The 21344-nt window shown below is 39.6% G+C and overlaps 1 protein-coding gene across 4 annotated transcripts in view; it reads left to right on the forward strand.

Annotated features, from left to right (window-relative positions):
* FARP1 (FERM, ARH/RhoGEF and pleckstrin domain protein 1) overlaps positions 1-21344 on the forward strand; it is a 334084-nt gene that overhangs the window by 254308 nt on the left and 58432 nt on the right. For 2 of the 4 annotated variants that reach the window (XM_074962873.1, XM_074962859.1), the window contains exons 14-16: positions 15978-16168; positions 17667-17756; positions 20236-20369. In XM_074962873.1, the coding sequence (XP_074818974.1) occupies positions 15978-16168; positions 17667-17756; positions 20236-20369 (415 nt within the window). The remainder of the gene's footprint in view (positions 1-15977; positions 16169-17666; positions 17757-20235; positions 20370-21344) is intronic. The other 2 variants (XM_074962880.1, XM_074962867.1) reach the window with 1 other exon arrangement.

Here is a 21344-nt window from a genome sequence, read left to right on the forward strand (position 1 = left end):
TGATTTTTTTTCTACCATATAAGGAGAGCTGCTCTTCAGTGCCTCGTAGGGTTAGGGTTGACATTTAATTTACAGTCAAATGCAGGAAACTTGATATTCAGGATCAAGTCTTAGTGAAACCTTGAACAAGGTTAACAAATCCTTTTTATAGCAAGAATTACATCGTTTGGCTGATCTTCTAACACATGTGAATTGCTGAGGTAAGGGTACAAATTATCCATGTACAGGAACTGTTGCAGCTTTGGCTTTTTATTTAGTGGGTTATACAGTTTGTCATATCTGGAGACATAGACTCTAGAATTCCTTCTCCTCCTCTCCCTGAAAGACAGAGGAAGAGACTAAAGATGTGATTTAAGTGAAAAATCTTCGATGAAAGTGGCACTGATTAAGAGTAGCACGGATTGCCTTTTCTGAAAGGCAGCAACCACGTCCTTCACTAGCATGTTACAAAGCATGTTTGCAGTACTATTGTTTGCATTTTTCCTTCCCTTTATTTTATCAGCATCATGATACACAGCAATATCAAGGTTTTTTTTCCATGAGTAGGAAGCAAATGTTCATCTGAGCAAGATCTAGTTATTTTGTGGTAGCTTAATTATTTGTAGTACTGCCAATATATGGTAACAGCTCTTATCAATTTTTTTATTGTGTGTTAGGGACCAAGACATTTTATCTTCATGGAGCCAGCCTCCCCACCCCCAGACTGACTGCCTTCAAATGTGTTGTACTGTACATAGAATAGCGTCATTTGTTGTGTGCACAGAGAGGGGATAAGTCTGTGAAAACTTTTGTTTCACAGATTAAAACATTTTAGATCTTAAGTATCTATCCAAAAACAATAAATCAGTAGCTCTTACATAACTAAGAAAATTTTAAGAAGACGTACGATACAGCAGCTAGCCTGAGATAACTACTCTCATGAGACAGGATATGCTCTTCACCCTACCAATAGCCTTACTTTTATCATTAAATGTTCTTGGTGGAGGGAGGGAAATAAATAAATTTAGTCTGGCAGAAGTTTCAGCTGAACTGTGCGAGTCACAAACATTTATGTCCCCACTTGAATAGTGATGAGACAAGGGTTTTTTAAATCTAGGCAGTCAATTTCAGAATCTTGTTTTCAATTTTTATAAAACAAGGAAAACAGGGGAAGGTTTTATAATTTTTCTAATGCCTTGATCAAAACATATTTTAACAAGTGTTTAATATGAGTGAAGGATATTTTAATACCAATTTACCATAGTTTAGAAATATATTTCACCTTTTATTTCAGTAGCCTGTAGCCTTGTGTAAATAAGGAGTTTTATTCTGTCCAGGTTCCTTAGTTTATTGGTTCCTCTTTTTTAGTAATGGGTGCCCCTCAGCTGTAGACATAAGTGAAGTTGAAGCACTTCTTTAGGAAGTGGTGTCATAATGGCCGGTGGCCTGGAGTGATGGTTCCTGTGGCTGTGTGGTTGAAGATTTGAATCTAGAAACTGCAGACTGATTATGCTGAGGGAAAAGCTTGCTTGTATATCGTCCTTAAAGAAAGTTGTCTCTTTTTTGGACTTAGAATAGCTGTAACTTGACTGCCTTCAACTTTTGTGTATTTAAGATGTTATATAGGTAAATGAAGTCCATTGTGTAGAAAATTGTCGGTGTGGATCTTGTGTGCATAGGAGTCTCTTGTTGGCATTTGTACTGCTTTGTACTATGCAGTAGAGTAATGGCAAATTGGACAGGCATTAGTTGCTTTGATAGCCTTATGTCTAAAGATCAAGTAATGAACTCCCAAGATGAAAAGGAGGACTTGTGGCACCTTAGAGACTAGCCATTTTATTTGAGCATAAGCTTTCGTGAGCTACGGCTCACTTCATCGGATGCATACCGTGGAAAACACAGAAGATGTTTTTATACACACAGACCATGAAAAAATGGGTGTTTATCACTACAAAAGGTTTTCTCTCCCCCCACCCCACTCTTCCATATTTATAAAAAGTTACTAGATTTCATGTTGTTTGGAGATAAGCAAAAATCAGATCTTACAGGGTAATGTTAACTACACATACGCTATTTTCTGTCGTCACAAATACAACCTTAATGACCACTTTTACTATCTTGACATTTCTACAGAGAAAATGGTTGTTATTTTACACCATAGTTGTGAAAGTAGCCCTAGTAGCCTGGAAATATTGACAGCTTAAGAGATAGGTTAGTAGCTAAATGAAATGTATCTGGATTTTTTTCTTCACCTTTTCCTTTTAATATTGTCCCAAACAACATGGAGTTCAAAATTTCTCTTCAACCGTTTCCTTTTATCTGACAGTACTATATGTATTTAGTTTTTTTTTAAATGTACACTAAGAATTACTTGAGTTTGCAGAAGTAGCTTTAATTAATTCCATAGGCAATCGTTTAATTTAAACTGAATCACTCCGGTAGTTGTCTATATGGCCCCTGCAATGCAGTTTAACAACATTAGACAAGCATTGAATTAAAACCTGTGTATGGGTCAGATTTTTCCCTCAAACACACGGCTTGTATCTGGGGACTTGCCAGGAATTTAAACAGAGCTGTCCCAGCGGATATTATCATATAAAAACAGGGGCCCATCACAATTTAGCTGTGGGTGGTTTCTGTGGGACCAATGCAAAGGGGTACTGGGGAAAAAGAAAGAGGGGGAAAGAGGGGGGGAAAGAGGCTGAAGATTGCAAGTCAACTGGTGTAAACTCTTGTTCTTTTCCCAAAATGCCAAAGTTAAGAAACACAATGGTCAGTATCAATCATGTGAGATGCTGATTAATCTGCAAGTCAGCTGTGGACTCTGTGAGTCTACCTCTGGCCTAATGCTGTTGTACATATTGTTTGTAGTCACAGTAAATGGTTTAATACTTCACAGCTTTTTCAGTGGGTTCTGGGATGTCACCCATCTAAATTACTCATGGTACCATAATACTTACAGTTCACACTTCTATACCTTTCATCTTTATTCATAATAATTAATTAAGCCTCAGGACACCCCCGTGAATATTAGATGGGGAAACTGAAGCACAGAGAGACTTTAATGATTTATCCAGTGAGTCATTGTGAATAGAGGGACTAAGAGACAGTGGCAGAGTTAGGAATAGAATGGAGTTCTGTCTACTAGTCTGTTGCTCTAAGGACTTGACCACACATAGCCATTCACTAACTATTTATTGGGAAAAGCTTTCTCCATTTCTCCTATATACTGGATACTGTTGTGGATATTTTTTCCTTAGTTTCTTTGGAAATCAGCATTTAGTAAAACTTAGTTTACCTGGAAGACCCGGATATCAGTGAATAAGTTAGGCTCATTTCATTAAAACAAATTGATGTAGGAGCCATGACTTTGCTTAGGATAACATTGAGCTTTGGATAACTGCAGGGACCGTGAGACTGTCTTCACTGGAGCCCACAGTGCTATTTCCAGCTTGGGTACACGTACCCACAGTAGCTGTGATGGCACTTGGACTAAAAACAGCAGTGTAGCTGCGACGGTGGGATGAACTAGCCACCTGCATGAGCACATCTGAGACCCTAGGTATGGGGCAGCTAGTCCATCTCATCATCCCTGTAGTCATGGTTACACTGCTTTTTTTAGCACACTAACTGGGTCAGAGCTTGCACTGGTATATCTCCTCAAGCTGAACTTGCACCTCCAGCTCCAGTGTAGACATACCCTGAGAGCTGGATAGTCAGGCTGCACTGAATTTGATTTAAGCTGGTCCACATTCTGCACCTAACAAATACGTATTCCTCATAAACCGCAGAGTGGCCCATTTTCTCAGGATGCTCTCCTGAAATGAAATTGTACTATCCGATTTCACCCCCATGTGAACTGCTATGGCTGCTTCTGCTGCAGCTCATCCACTGTATTGTTCATACGTGCCTAAAGCTTATTGTCACATTCAACATTATGATGTACATCAAATATAAATTGCAAAGGAAATTAATCAAATCCCTAATTGTACTTCATACATATGAAAAATGTGAACATACAACTGACTAAAACAATTTCTGTTTGCCTGTGTTTTATGCTTACTTTATGTGAGCTGGGATCAAATGGGAAATTGACTCATGATAACCATTATGAGAAGTAACGTTTCCGTAACTCAGGAAATTCAGCCAAACTTATACATTTTCTAAAAGCTTAGAGATGATATGAAATTAAGGCAGTAAATTATTATAACACTTTCTTTTGGAACATTGTCACGTTTGCCAGAACAGATCATAACTGTTAGAAACAAACAAAAAGTGGAAACATGTATCTGTCAGTTAGTTCACTAACTGTGACTCATGATTTGATGTGACTGCTCCAGGGCCATTTATTATGAACATTCATGTTTCTTTGCCCAGATGTTTGGGGAGCAACTTTCATTTGTGCAAACAATCATATTTGTGCTGGAGGAGCAATAGTAGTCATGCTGCAAGTGCTTGTTTGGTCTCTCCATTTATACAAAGTATAAATAGTTTGGTCTCTACATTTATGCAAGGTAATAACAAAATGTTTTTTAAGTACATCAGAAGCAGGACGCCTGCTAAACAACCAGTGGAACCCCTGGACGATCGAGATACAAAAGGATCACTTAAAGACGATAAAGTAATCACAGAGAAACTAAATGAATTCTTTGCTTCAGTCTTCACGGCTGAGGATGTTAGGGAGATTCCCAAACCTGAGCCATCTTTTGTAGGTGACAAATCTGAAGAATTGTCACAGATTGAAGTGTCAGTTGAGTGTCAAGTGTCACTAGAGGAGGTTTTGGAATTAATTGAGAAACTTAACAGTAACAAGTCACCAGGACCAGATGGCATTCACCCAAGGGTTCTGAAAGAACTCAAATGTTAAATTGTGGAACTGTTAACTATGGTTTGTAACCTGTCCTTTAAATCAGCTGACTGGAAGATAGCTAATGTAATGCCAATATTTAAGAAGGGCTCTAGAGGTGATCCTGGCAATTACAGACCGGTAAGTCTAACGTCAGTACCGGGCAAATTAGTTGAAACAATAGTAAACAATAAAATTGTCAGACACGTAGAAGAGCGTAAATTGTTGCACAAAAGTCAACCTGGTTTCTGTAAAGGGAGATCATGTCTTACTAATCTATTAGAGTTCTTTGAGGGGGTCAACAAATGTGAACAAGGGGGATCCAGTGGACATAGTGTACTTAGAGTTCCAGAAAGACTTTGACAAGGTCCCTCACCAAAGTTGTCATGGGATAAGAGGGAAGATCCTTTCATGGATTGAGAACTGGTTAAAAGATAGGGAACAAAGGGTAGGAATAAATGGTAAATTTTCAGAATGGAGAGGGGTAACTAGTGGTGTTCCCCAAGGGTCAGTCCTAGGACTAATCCTCTTCAGCTTATTCATAAATGATCTGGAGAAAGGGGTAAACAGTGAGGTGGCAAAGTTTGCAGACGATACTAAACTGCTCAAGATAGTTAAGACCAAAGCATACTGTGAAGAACTTCAAAAAGATCTCACAAAACTAAGTGATTGGGCAACAAAATGGCAAATGAAATTTAATGTGGATAAATGTAAAGTAATGCACATTGGAAAAAAATAACCCCAACTATACATACAATATGTTGGGGGCTAATTTAGCTACAACTAATCAGGAGAAAGATCTTGGAGTCATCGTGGATAGTTCTCTGAAGATGTCCACGCAGTGTGCAGCGACAGTCAAAAAAGCAAACGGGATGTTAGGAATAATTTTAAAAGGGATAGAGAATAAGACGGAGAATATCTTATTGCCCTTACATAAATCCATGGTATGCCCACATCTTGAATACTGCGTACAGATGTGGTCCCGTCATCTCAAAAAAGATATACTGGCATTAGAAAAGGTTCAGAAAAGGGCAAATAAATTATTAGGGTTTTGGAACGGGTCCCTTATGAGGAGAGATTAAAAGGACAGGACTTCTCAGCTTGGAAAAGAGGAGACTGAGGGGGGATATGATAGAGGTATATAAAATCATGAGTGGTATGGAGACAGTGAATAAGGAAAAGTTATTTACTTGTTCCATAATATAAGAACTATGGGCCACCAAATGAAATTAATGAGTAGCAGGTTTAAAACAAATAAAAGGAAGTTCTTCACTCAGTGCACAGTCAACCTGAGGAGGTTGTGACGGCTATGACTATAACAGGGTTTAAAAGAGAACTGGATAAATTCATAGAGGTTAAGTCCATTAATGGCTGTTAGCCAGGATGGGTAAGGAACGGTGTCCCTAGCCTCTGTTTGTCAGAGGGTGTAGATGGATGGCAGGAGAGAGATCACTTGATCATTACCTGTTAGGTTCACTCCCTCGGGGGCACCTGGCATTGGCCACTGTGGGTAGACAGGATACTGGGCTGGATGGACCTTTGGTCTGAACCAGTATGGCCATTCTTATGTTCTTACATGCATTTATTTGGTGGGAAAGTGACAAGAGAAAACTGAATGTAAAATCTGCTAAACATCTGTAAAATCTGATTTCTGTCTCTTCCTCTCCCTCAATTTTAAATTTAGGGGTCCCTATATATAGTTAAATATAAAGTTATTTCTTGGTCAAAAGAGGATGGGAAAAAATATTTTCAACATTAACATTTTCTAGCCCTGTTGACTTCCAATTTGTGTCTCTGTAAAGTGTTTCCCACTGTCTCCCTGAGAGATTCAACCATCCCAATGATTCTTCAGGCAGTTCTCTTGTGTATAAAGGATAGGACATGGAATCAGGGAACCGACTATAAAATGTGACTTAGGCAACCAGGATTCTGAATATCAGATATTCAGTGGATAGCTCACTAACAATTCATAGAAACCCATAGGCCCAAATCTTGTTGAGCAGTTAAGAATTATTGCAAATTGTGACCCTTTAAAAGACCATTCTTCAACAGAAAAAGGGGTAAAATCTGACTAATAAATTGTTTTCAAGAAGTAATAATAATACTAATAATACCTAGCTCTTACATAGCCCTTTCCATCAGTAGCAAGACCAACCAGCTATTTTAAAAGCCATGATTGAACCACTCTGGGGCATCGTAGTGATATCCAGAAATGATTTCACAACAAAGTAAATTTTATTCTTAATGAAGAAAATCAGTTACTATTTCCATTGTTCCTTGGATTCTCTGCTCGTATGTAGTAATCATAGTGGATGATACTTACCCCTGTGTAGTGGACCAGGCCAAGGCCTATGTACTAGACTAGTGCCACTTAAACCAGTAAGATTGTAGTTACTGGTTGAAATGAGGAATGAATGTGAGGGAAGAAGGTTCTGTGCTCAAATGTACATAAATTAAAGGTGCCCAGTGTCACTTCTAGTTTTCCAATATGCTCCTCTTTTCAAAGAATATAATTTCTTTATGCACCTTCTGTTCCCCTTAATTCATTTCTCTCCCAGGCTCTAAGAGTCTGGAAAAGTCCCTGAGGTGTGTGCGATTTTGTACATTGTAGAAATGGGATCTCACCGGACAAAAAAGAAAAAGTTTGTAAAATACCCTTCTCTAATTAAAAGTAGTTACAATAAAAAATTGTTGGTGCATAAGTAACGGAAGAACATGGCCCTTCTCTATTGGTTTCGCTTACTTGAGGATGGTTAAGGATAAGATTATGTCACGAAGTCATGGAAGTCACAGATTCCGTAACTTTCAGAGACCTCCGTGACCATTTCCACTTCAGCCCCAGTGTGGTGGGGCCAAAGCTCTTAGTCACTCGGGGGCAGAGCTGTCAGCCTCTGCTGGTGGGGGTGCTGGGCACACCCCTCCCGGCATGGGGGCTCTGGTTCTCTTCTTCTGCTTGGGCTTCAGTCAGGGCATCCCCTCCCCCCCCCATTATTTTTAGCCAAGGTCACAGGCGTTCGTGAGTTTTTGTTTATTGCCCGCAACCTGCCTGTGACTTTTACTAAAAATGACCATGACAAAATCCTAACCTTAATGATAGTAGTGTTTTGGATTTCTCATTGCAAATGGCTTAAGGCATTGCAGCTCCTGGAGCCAGCAGTGAAGTAGAGAACTCTGGTTTTTCTCACAAATAGATACGGGACTGAAATCATTCCTGGAGTTAGTAACTACATTGACTTTAATGAAGTTACTTCAGGTAAGAATTTTGCCTAAGCTGTCTTTTGTCGGGAAGGGAAGGAAATACTGATTGGGAATTTAAATCAGTGAAATGTTGCCTACACTATTTCAATAAAGTATGTCTAAAGTCTATTCTAAATATTCTAAAGTCGATGAAATATACCTAAAGGCAGGCAAACATTGTTTACTAATTTATAACAGAAACTGGGTCTGCTGTACACTCCATGGACCATGAACAAAGACATCTGCAATCTCCTTTCCTACAGCAGGGCTATATTATGCCATTGATATTGTTTTTACAAGTGGAATTTCTGCTTAAAAATCAAAGGCATGATATACATGGAGTTTCGCTTAGGTTAATTACAAAGCAATTCTTAGGAGTGTTTTTTTTAATTCCCTATCCTATTCCTGTGTTTTCGTCTGTAAACCATGTGGGATTAAGTATGTGTGTGGGGGTGGTTTAATTTTTTTTATTAAAAGCAGTCAGCACTTTCTTTTACATTTTATGAAGTTTGAGAAGCCCTTTGGGCCTAGCTGAGCGGGGTGTTCATGGGTGTGATTTCAACCAGTACAAATGTAAATAAGGTGGTTGTTATTACACTAAAAGAAGAAAAACATAGGTGCATAAAAATATGACATGATAGTACTTCAAAAATGGTGGTTTTGCTCTAGAGGAGATTAGATTAAAAAAAACATACTTGATTCCCCAAGAACAGTAAAAATATCAAAGCTCACACTAGCAAAAGCTACCTCTATAACTAGTAATATTCAAGCTGTCATTGATCGAACATGAAGAGATGATGGCACATGAATACTTTTCACAAGACAAAAGCTTTCTGGTTTGTTAAACCAGGTTAGCAGTTTCCTTTCAAATGAGAGCAATTGTCATTTTGCCTGTGATAATTTATGAAGAGATCAAAGGTAGGTCTGTCTTAGTTCCGTGAATGTTAGCGCTGAAAGCCTGTTGCTTTTCCAGTAAGCACTTAAAATCTTTGATTAGCTGAATTCCTTATTTTTTACCTTTCCTGCTGAGAAATTGACTTGAACCACTAACAAAAATTCACAAGCTTGACAGTATTTCATTCATCCAACCCTTTCCTGATTTCTATATGTATCTTTTCAAATAAAAGTCTTAATAGACAAAATTAACGTTTTTTTAATCAAAAATTGCTGGGGACTTCATTCTCATTTTTGTCATTTGTTTAATAACGTTTAAAGAGAAACATTTTTTGTTTCATTCTATGCACTGTTTTGTCAGCATGTACCTCTCTGGGGGGAAAAGCCTTTTCAATGTTCTGTCTTTATCCTCAAAGCATGATGTATCTTCTGTTCCTTGCATTGTTTGGAGCACTATCTCAATGTCCTTTTACTGCAGAAATACCTATTTGTACTGGGAATACCTATTTCCTCTTTTACAGTGATCCTGTTCTCTTAGAACACTCTTCATTTCACAATGGGACAATGCAAGATCTCTGGGTTTTGAGGTTTCAAGAATAGAAACCACACCACATTAGAGAACAGAAAAGGGGCCGGGGGGAGTGACCTTCACTGTGAGTACTTGGGCCCTGTTGAGCACACAACTGGTGTGCCCTACATTTTCTAATAAAGGCTGCACTTAGAATGATCAAATCAATATGCAATTGCTTTTAAGCAGGATCACTGCAGTCTTGAGGAGATGTCTTGTTGAAATGGACAGTATCTGTGGCATGAGCTTATATGAGGTGGATGCACTAGAATGTGTAGGTAGCTATTCATTAGTATTGTTTCATATGCATATTTTTAAAACTAATCTTTTTATATGTAAGTGTAAGGAGGAAATTTTATACAAACTGTTCTATTGCTGTCTTTTATGCAAAAATGGAAAGATAAAAGTTAGGAAAGAGGAATGTCTCATGACTTTGTATTTCCCCAGTTTGTAATGTTTGTTCTTTGTTTGTAAGATTTGAGAATACCCTGATGTAGGCCAACAGCAGCAGTTACTGTCTGATTTCACACTCACCACTGTCTAATACTACAGTATACCAATAAAGCATGGACTTGTACCAACTGGAGGGATTGCTGGCTGCTAAACCAGTACCAAGCTCGATGACTATATAAGCATGTCAAGCCAAACTCATTTAACTGTGTATGCATGGTATTAATTTTTTTTTTTTGGTTTGTTTTTTGTTTTTGTTACCTCTGCCAAAGGCTTTTACTCATTCTAACTGGTTCTTGCTGTAAAACTGTCACTGGTTTAACTGTTCTGTCCAGCTGTTGGCTGGAGCTTTGTCCTGATATGAGATAACTTGTTTTTTGGTTTGATGCACTATTCTTCCAAATCATTCACTACCAGTGCTGCCGTGGGCATACATTTTGCAGCTGTTACATAGAAGCAAAATTTTCTTCCCATCTCCTTCATTTTTCAAAGCAAGGCAGGTTATGAGCTATGTATGACATCACTTTTCTTTCTAAAATCTTTTGTTTTTGTCCTTCTCCAGATTCATTGCTATTAGGTTCAGGGTTGTTTGCAGATGAGCCTCTGATTAATGCATAGCTGCGTTCTCAAGACCTTTATTCTAAGGAACTGTGTCCAAGTGAGAAACTTTATTTAAAAGCACTATTAATCAGAATAGAAAGGTAAGCCCAATAAAGTGGCAATCATATTGCTGTTGATCCTGCTTTCATTGAAGTCAATAGGAGTTTTGCTATTTGTCTTAATGAGAGCAGAATGGGCCCTTCATCCAAAGTCTTTATAATTCACCAGCAGTAACATAACTTGTTTAGCTGCTACAGTTAGAACAGTTAGTTTTAGCCATATTTAATGCCATTCCAATTTAAAGCACCGCTGTTGTTATAAAAGTGAATATGCAAAACGGATACATTTTAATCTATCTATCTGTTCCCCATGTGTTATCTGTTATTTTACTGACGAAGTTTCAGAGTAGCAGCCGTGTTAGTCTGTATTCGCAAAAAGAAAAGGAGGACTTGTGGCACCTTAGAGACTAACAAATTTATTTGAGCATAAGCTTTCGTGAGCTACATCCGATGAAGTGAGCTGTAGCTCACAAAAGCTTATGCTCAAATAAATTGGTTAGTCTCTAAGGTGCCACAAGTACTCCTTTTCTTTTTACCAACCAAAGAGTTTTACTACGGTTAGCAGTGCAGAGCCAATACGGCTATGGAAGAGTGAGCTGGATTTCACTCTGCCTTTATAGCAGTGACAGCATTGTCAGATAAATTCTGATCAGAGAATCTTCATTACTGGCAAGGATGTAAGGGACGGAGAGAGCACAGCTTGGTTTTCAGCTTCCAGGTTGTATCCACACCTAGAATTTAGGAAACACCCCCACCTCCTGGAAAAACTCCAGTGGGTTTTAGATCAGGCCATAGGAGAGAATAAATATGGAATCCCACATTGTCACATGTGTTGTGACAGTCATTTTTCTGACTGGAATGCATTTTATGTAATTAAAGTATAAACCTTATAAAGTAACTTTGATCACTATTTATGAGGGGGTGGGTGAGTCTGAGTGTTGCAGCTTTTCCAAAGTTTATCTAGTAATGCTCTGACTTTAAATCCCTTTCAGTAGAAAACATTTCCACTGGTCCTTCCATATTTTACATCTTTACATCATATAATTTTACATCTTCTGTATTGTACAGAGGAGGAGCACAAACCAGATTCCAGTCCAGTGCTGCTGTTCTCTGCTATGCAAACAGAAAACATTTAGTGGCTGAGAGTTGCATTTGCATTTGTAACTGAAGTCGATACAGAACTCTATATGGCATTAGCTTGTTGTTTGCCAATTTTGGGAGATGGGGGAATGGGGGAAGAATGGCTTCAACATGTGTTAAATCCCATCTGCCTCTCTCACAACTGTCTAACATGGGTTGAAATACTTTGCACTGTTCTTTCAAGGTTAGGGTTAAATATCTTGCTACAGATTTAAATCTCTAGGATCAGATTTGTAGGCAGCTGTTATGCAGACATGAAAGGGCAGACAGGCACAGAAGTCTTCTACGCCACCTCCCAGCCATTGTGCCCACACACGGACCAGGCACAGTTATAATCCCTAGTAGTAGGACTGAGACTTTCATCCTTAAAAGTTCACACGAGGGAGAGTGTTCCTAAATATTTATCATATGTCCCTGCTCAGGAATATTTGTAGGGGTTTTTTTAATTAATTAATTATACCTGGTCTCATGAAAAGGATACTGAGAGCCCTGACTGTAGCCAAGTACTGTATGCAGCCTTTCCCACTCCTGCAGCTGTAATGTAGTCCAGCTCCGACCTGCCATATCATACCCCTGCTATACTAGCAATAGGCCTCTCCTAAGAGGAGAGTAACAGATAGTTGCGTATGTTCTGAAGTGGTCATGCAGCATATCCACAAAGTTCTTGATTGTGACCAGTGGCTCCATTTTGCTTTGTGTGTGGAAGATGTATTTTAACCTGGGTTGTTTGAGGTATGTGTAAAGGTATTAACTCATTATGCCACCTTGTCCTTACGTTTCATGAGACTTTAAAGTCCTAGTATCCTCTCATTGCTTATTCACATTCCCTTTCGGTTGATATTTATTTTCATTCTGAAATCCTGTCTCCCACCCCAGCATTTGTCAGATATCTCAGACTAAGCTGGCTCAATGCAACTAAGAAAGCGACCCAGATGTACTTGGCATTGACTGGCTATTCTGACATACAATGAAAATTCTGAAAGGAAATTAGCATTATCATTAGTTGCTGGAGTGGTTAACCCTACATTGAACAGCCACTACCTTGCTTAGGCCCGGATTCCAGAAATAATTTAAGCACTTGCTGAATTCTTCACTTTCCCAGAGCAGCAATTAAATACATGCTTAAGTGCTATCCAGAACAGGGATGCTTTACTGAACTGGGGCCTTATTGACTGCTAGTAATGTTAAGTGTGCCCTAAATAACACAGGAATGTTCTTGATTAACCTAATGCACCTCCTCTTGGATGACTGACCCTATAGTTCTATATATGCGATGAATGAGCCCAAGCCCAGTCTAAGTAAACAAAAATGCACCAAATTATGAACAAACAACTGGCAAAATTAATAGTAACCTTTTGGCTTTAGCGATACAACCCAGCATCATCTGATCTCTGACAATTGATATAAAGTGGCTAAGAGAGAACTACATTTTCATTAATCAAAGAACCTCAGTGGATGTGATATGAGCAATTTTTGTACTATTTAAATAACGTTGGTCCTATCTCTTCTGCTCTTGTTTACTTGCTTTGTAGTCAATGAATAAAGTATATCTGGATTTACCCTTGTATAGTAAGAGTTCAGAGGAGATGCTGAGAGAAGACCCTATGACTAATGTAGGGTACTTACACCTAACCACCATGAAAAGATAAAGAGAAGGACCCACATGCATAATTGCATTTAACATAGGCCCTCATTTACAAAGAACAAATTTCTAAAAGCTCATCTTGCAAATATTGAGAAGTATGCTGCCCAGAGCACCAACAACCTGAGTAGGGAAGACCTTCATTTTCATTTCTTCCTGGCCTGTTTGCTTTCTCACAGTAGAGCAAGTCAATTTCTTATTTTGACAAAAGCAAAATCCAGTCCATTAGTTCTTGAGTTTAGACTATATTTGTAGTAATCAAGACCTGTTAATGCATCACTTAGTGTTTTGGGCCACTTTCATGAAATAACCACTCCCTTGGGCCTAGTTTTAACTTGTAGTTATCATTCAACATCTAAAATGGGAAACCATTAGCATAAATATGCTCCGGTCTGTGGGAGGTAGTGTTTGGATTTGAATTTGGTCATCATTAATGTACCTTTAATTCTCCGTGAATGAGAATGTAATATTTTACTTTTCTGCAAAATACCAAATGGAATGATGTCTAAAATAAATAGTATTTTTTCTGCAAATCTTTCACTGATGGAGCAGCTGCTAAATGTTGTGCTCCATGAGGAAACTAATAACAATGATACTTCTAACAAGCTATGAGCGCCCACATTGTAAGCTGGGAAGCATTTTAAGTTAGTTCCTTCATCTGGTATTTTACAGTTCAAACCACATCAGTCAAAGTGAGTTTGACATAGATTTGCCCCTATATTAATGTTAGGGCCTCAGTTATGTCTCACAAGAGGTGGTGTTCAATTTCTATCATGTAACACCTGAGGCTTTCTCACAGAGGCGCAAATGATCTATTCACTGTTGTGTGGCAGGCACAGTGCCCGAATTTCTCTGTTTTCTCACGTTAGAAGAGATATCACTATGTCTTTTTTATAAAGTGTAGTACAGTACTTTAAACCTACAACCTCACTACTAATCTGTTTCACTATATGATCAATTCTATTTCCTTCGAAAACATTGTATACAGTTGTGTACTAGTGTCAATAAAATTGACAGTTGTGTAACAACCTATGGCGTTTCAGATTTCACTGAGCAATGATTTAGTGTGGAACTGTGGGTAAATTCTTTCTTGCTAGTTACAGTAATATAAAAACTTTATTTCAGGCAAATATTCCTTTGTCTTTGTTTTATAATAGGGTACATAATTGTCATAGATCTCTAAACAAATAACATTGTACAGTAAGATGAATATGCACACTTCTGGGATGCAAAAAGAAAGTATGGTGTAGCAATAAACCTGAAGCCTTTCATGAAATGTTTTGCACTCATCCTACTGGCCTAATTATATGTACTGATGCCATTATTCATTGGAGTGTCTGAGTTGTGCTGTAGTAACAGGGGAACTAATAGTTAAATAATATACTCCAGAAAAGTGCTCATGGTGAAAAGCCCTTGACCTTAAATATATGGATATGCAGACATTTGCATTTACTTTAATTCTGGTCAACATAGCTATGGGAATCGATAGCGTGTTAGTTTCTCTGTTGAAGTTTTTAAGGTATGAAGCCCAAACAAAACAATATGGGCTGTAAACATTTCATGGCTTGAAAGATCTAACATAGCTTTTAACAGGTTTGACTTTTCATGGCATGTCTTTAGCTTAATTGGGAAGATGCTGAGGTTTTTTTGGCAAGCTGTTTCTTTTGCAGAGTCAGTAATCTGGCTGCCTTCCAAGAGACAAAACACTAATTTCAATACTAGTATATCTCAACCTACAGAAGTATAATTAACTCATAATTTTTTTACTATATGAAATATAATGGGGCTTTATGGCTGTGATCAACTAAAATTGTCGTGCTTTGTGTGTTAAAAATAATACCTTCTTGTGTAAATGTAATGCTAGGATTTCCATCCCAAACAATCAGAGGACCTTGGAATGACCCTACAAGGTATAATAAAATATATACTTCTGCTCTGTGTAGAAATGGGAAGATAGTAGTTTTCTCCCTCCATTTTAGATGTGATTGACAGTAGTACAATGCTGCCATAGAAAGTCCTAGTTTTTTCCTAGACTCCCTCTAGATATACTTCTTCTAATATCTTTCCCACAGCTTCCTGTGAAGTACTTTAGATCATTTGCATTTTGGAGTTATGTTGTAGGAGGAAAAACAGGAGCCATAAGTTGGCTTATTTATTATTATGTTCTTTGTGTTCTAAACTAATTGTAAAACTGAGAACATTCATCTGTTCTACACATTCTCTTTCATAGAGTAGGATGCTATGGTGAAGAGCTCATCATGAATTTGATGTTTAATATTAACATATGCAAGTCAATTATTTGTACCTGTATCTCTAGTTTTATAAAGGCTGTAATTCTTCCAGTTTTATCAACTAAGTGAGCATGGGGCCAGATCTTCAGCTGATATAAATGGTTGCAGCTCCAATGACTTCAGTGACAGTACGTCCATTTACACGAGCTAAGGATCTGGGATCTTGTGCCTTTTAGCGTAATTTTCACCCTGTGGTTTAAGATTCTTACCATTTTTAGCTGTCTGGAGATGCCCCGTACTAACTACAATTTTTATTGTATCATTTCTTTAGCAGGTTCTCTGACTGGCAGCCCTCACCTTTCAGAGCTCTCAATCAATTCTCAAGGAGCACCAGTGGTGGCAAATATGTCATTATCTCCAAACTTGAGTCCTGATGCCAAGCAGTCTTCTCCCCTGATCAGCCCATTGCTGAATGACCCGTCGTATATCAGGACTGATGATGAAGAGGAGGTCAGGAGAAAGGTATTGCGGTTGACTTCACCCTGTTCTCCCCTGGATGTTTCGATTGCTTGAAACGTGGTATATGGCTGACATCTCTAGATCCCTGACACTCTCCCATCCCCTCTTCATTTGTTACAAGAGAAGTAAAGATCTTGACTACGGTGAGGAGATAGAGGGCATCACCTCCACAATGTTCTCCACCCCCCACTTCTCCTACAGCTATAGGAGCACCTCTGGTAGTAGCCAGGAGCAGTTCTGAGCAGTTGCTGTTTCTTCCTTGCTGCAGCTGCATTGCAGGTCCCCTGCTGGCTGCATGCTGCATTGCAAGGTGGTGGTATGTCATAATTCATATTACCCTAGCGCCTAGGAGCCCTAGTCATGGGTGGCGTAACTGGTGGCTCCATTGCTGACTGACCTGTGAGAGTCTCAGGAAGAACAAGATAGGGGCTTGGCTGGCCCTACTTGAGCCTAGGGGATTGTCTAGGAAAAGACTACTTCTACACTCAGCTACACAGGGCACTGGAGGAGACATTGAGAACCAATACCAATCAACATCTTCCTGATTCTGTGCCCAGCCCCAGTTAGAGCAGCCTAGTGACTGCTCTCTCTTATGCTAGCTGGCAAAGGTTCCCTTGGAGTGGTACGCCAGCTAGGGATAGCCCGAGCTTTGTGTATGCCAGCCAATGTCCATCACTGCCTCTGACATGTCATCTACACCAACAGCGGGAGAGAGGGAAGCATATTAACAAGGGATTTGTTGATGTTTTTCTTTCCCTTTGTATCAACCGAGAAGCACAAAGGGAGCAGAATAGGGCAGAGAATCTGCCTGAAAGTACCGATTGTTTCTCCTTGACCATTTTGAAAGAAGATGTTGGACCTTCAAGCTGTAAAGGGTGGTCACTGCTGCTCTAACCTAAACGTCTCCCTAGTGTAAGATTGATACTGCTAGATTTGCCTTTTATGAAATAGGGAAGAGATTTTTCTGAAGTTCGAAGTCTATATCTTGCCCTTTCTCTCCCAGCCCTTTTGATCCCCTACCTACTCCACCCCTTTGGAAAAACCAGTTTGGGCATTTTGGAGAGCATTTGCAGTGAATGTTTATCATGTGAAGAGATGTGTATTGAAGAGTGAACACAGATTATATGATGAATAGATCACTGTTTGTTCATTAAGGTATTTGTTATGTTTGATTCTAACTGTTAACTGTCCAAAAAAGTCGTCATCTCAGCTTCAAATACATCCTGTTCCAGGAATGTGGAAGAAGTTGAGAGGAATACTAGAAATAACTGCAAATAACCATGGCAGTAAGAAATCTTTTCCAAACTCCTAGACAGCTATTGTTTGCAAGGATGTTCTTAAGGGATTTTCCACAGGGAAGTTCCAGCAAGCAGTCATAATAAGCACAAGCAAGGCTCGCTAGTTTGTAATTGTCCTAGTGATTGTTGCCTAGAGTCTCTTTTCCACTGGAGACTTGGCCCCCTAAAGCAGATCAAAACTTCTTATTTTTTGCAATTTACAGAGATTTCCAACTGACAAAGCTTACTTCATTGCTAAAGAAGTATCGACCACAGAGCGAACTTACCTGAAGGACCTTGAAGTCATCACATCGGTATGTTTACTTTAGTATTACTCATGAAATATATGCTGCTGGAGTCAGCTGTGGTATTTTATCTGCCCCATTTACCCCTTAGCTGTTCTACGATAGTCTTATTTTCTATCCCCTATGCCAGGCACAGGGGTATCGTTCCAGTGAGGACAGAATTTCAGATTTACAAAAAAAGCAGAGGGTAGACATTTACAGTAGGGCTTGTCTGTAACATGTACAGTGACAGCTTTCTAGAAACTGAAAACATGCTTGGACCCTGTGGCTTTAATTGGAAGTTCACAGATAATATTTGTAATGGAGTCCCCTGAAACAGTTGTAGCTCACCAAGAAAGTTGTATTTATTTTTTTAACTGGTTTTATTGCCTCTAAGAAAAGTTCTAACATTAATTTCATTGTGAGTTTTCCATGAATAGGGCAAGCAAGGCTTGCCCTTAAATAATGTTCTTTATGGACCTATAGGGGGACTGTTTAAAAAAAAAAAAAAAAAAAAAAAAGCCTTAAATGTACAGTGGCACCAATTATCTGTCCTGCCTGAACTGTGTGCAGTACCAGAACAGAGTGTGGGTAGGTGAGAGGGAAGGAAGAAGTGTCTCCCTGTATTGTGGACCTGGGCCAGTTTAAACTGGTACAGTTTTCAAGGCTGCTCTAATTTACAGCCAGTTGCAACAGGCCCCTAGGAGCCACTGAAGGTCTATCAAAAATAGCTAAAGCACAGTAGGTACTGGGATCATCAAGCAGGGTAGGCCAGCTTTATGCCTTCCATGGAACCCCTCTTACATTGCTACATTGACAGCCACTTTACACTACCATCACAGCACAAAGGGGTAATGGGGCAAAGCAGAATTGACCCCAGTGGATCTAAGATCCCATTATAAATTTACAGCAGGGCTTGATCCTGACCTACTTATACTTCTGCTTGTAACAGCATAGATCTTGAACTTCTGGACTTCCATTTTTGCAAGGCACACAACAATTCCCTTCCATGTATTTCAGTACAGGATCAAGTATTTATTGTGCCACACCCCTGTGAAATCAAAGGGTTTTCAAGTACTATCCATGCTACATTTGCAATGTACCGTTATATGTACAGGGCCAGATTTTAAAAAGTGGTCTCTAACTTTGAGTTAGACCTTTGAGTGACCACCTTCATCTGTCTAGAGCAGGGGCGGGCAAACTTTTTGGCCTGAGGGCCACATTGGGTTTCCAAAATTGTATGGAGGGCTGGTTAGGGGAGGCTGTGTCTTATCTGACCCCCCTGATGGCTCCCCCGGGACTCCTGCCCCATCCAACTCCACCCGTCTCCTGACGGCTGCCCCAGGACTCCTACCCCATCCACCATTCCCTGTCCTCTGACTGCCCCCTGCTGCCCCATCCAACCCCCCCTCTCATTCCTGGCTTGCCCCCCAGGACCCCTGCCCCATCCAACCCCCCCTTCTCCCTGTCCCCTGACCACCCCCAGAACCTCTGCCCCATCCAACCCCCCCTTCTTGCTGACTGCCCCCCTGTTCCCCACCCTCTGACCTCCCCGACCCCTATCCACACCCCTGCCCCTGACCAACACCACCCCAACTCCCCTGCCCCCTTACCACACTGCCTGGAGCACTGGTGGCTGGCGGCATTACAGCCGCGCCGCCCAGAGCACCGGGTCAGGCCGTGGCTCTGCAACTGCGCTGCCCGGCCGCCCAGAGCATTGCACCGGCGGCACAGTGAGCTGAGGCTACAGAGAAGGGGGGACAGCGGGGGAGGGGCTGGGGGCGAGCCTCCCAGGCCAGGAGCTCAGGGGCCTGGCAGGAGGGTCCTGCGGGCCGGAGTTTCCCCACCTCTGATCTAGGGCCTGAACATCAGAGGTGCTGAGCTGGATTTGGCTTCCATTGACTTTGGACCGATAAGTAATCAGAACCCCTGAAAATCAGACTACAGTCGAACCTTCAAAGTCGAGGCCAAATTTTAAAAATCAGTGAACCCGGTTATGAGAGCCACTTGCAGTAGCTACTTTCACATTTTAATAATTAGTTTAAGTGGTTGGAATTAAGTTTCCCACTTCAGTACAATGAAGTAAATGAATCTACAGTAGCTGAATTACCTGCTAAATTAATTCTGCAATGCAGGTTACTTTTCTGTATTTATCTTGGGACATCACATTTCAAGACAAATATATAAAGGAAATAGAATTGTGACTTCAGATCCAGTATCACTGCAGTAAATTTATTCTGTATATCTCTTGAATTGGTGGATTAACTGTAAGGAAATAAATAACCCCTTTCACTACTGTTGTTGTTACATTTATAGGGCCCAATTCAGAAGCATGTGCTTAAGCCATCAACTTCAATGGGATTTAAGTATTTTTTTAAATGTTGTCCAAAATCTGAGCCATAGTGTAGTTTAGAGGCCAGCCAGGGTTGTAGGTAACTGCACAAAGATAGAGTAAATGAGAGGCCCTGCCCCCAGCCTTCCCCTTTATCACTTTGTTCTTTCCTTCCAGTGGTTTCAGAGCACAGTGAGTAAAGATGACTATATGCCAGAAACGCTGAAGAATCTCCTCTTCTCCAACTTTGAACCTTTGCACAAATTTCACACCAGTTTTCTGAAGGAAATTGAGCAGAGACTTGCTCTGTGGTAAGAATGTTATTCATTACTTTTACATCTCACAGTTAAGTATTTCCACATTCCACTTTGGTAAATTTTTGATCCATATGGGTTGACTGTCATGATTCATTTGGGTGGATCACAAATGTTGGCTGTTAATAGAATGTGTAAAGAAAATCTGCTTTGTGTTAATTCAATTGATGAGACAAACTAGTAGTTTCCTATCATGTGAGATACTTTTCTATTCCTATAGTAACTCTGGAGGATGTCAAAGACCAGCTACTAAATGTATACACTTTTACATCAGCAGATCCAGAGAACTTGTATCCAAGAGTTTTAAAAGAGTTGGTGTAGGTGTTCTCTGGACAATTGATGTGAATTTTCAATAAATCTTAGAACACCGGGCAAGATCCAGAGGACTGGAAGAAGGCGAATGCTTTGCCAATATTTAAAAAGGGTAAACAGGATGATGTGGGAATTATAGACCTATCAGTCTGACTGATTCTGGGCAAGATAATGGAACAGCTGATGTGGGACTCAGTTCATAAGGAATTAAAGGAGGGTAATGTAATTAATACCGGTCAACATGAGTTTATGTAAAATAGATTGTGTCAAACTAACTTGGTATCTTTTTTTTTAAATGAGATTCCAAGTTTAGTTGATAACAATAATAGAAATCTTTACATTAATGCTATAAGGTATTTGATTTGATGTGGCACACGTTTTGATTAAAAAGCTAGAAAGTATAAAATTAATATCACACATATTAAATGGATTAAAAACTGACTAACTGATAGGTCTTAAAATATAATTGTAAATGGAATCCTCGTTGAGTGGGTATGTTTCTAATGAGGTCCTGCAGGGATTAGTTCTTGGTTCTGTGCTATTTAACATTTTTATAAATGACCTGGAAGAGAACATAAAATCCTCACTAATAAAGTTGTAAGATGACACACAAAATGGGGGAGTGGTAAATTAATGAAGTGAACACGACACTAATACAGA

The sequence above is a fragment of the Natator depressus genome, chromosome 1 (genome assembly GCF_965152275.1).
Source record: "Natator depressus isolate rNatDep1 chromosome 1, rNatDep2.hap1, whole genome shotgun sequence".
NCBI lineage: Eukaryota > Metazoa > Chordata > Testudines > Cheloniidae > Natator > Natator depressus.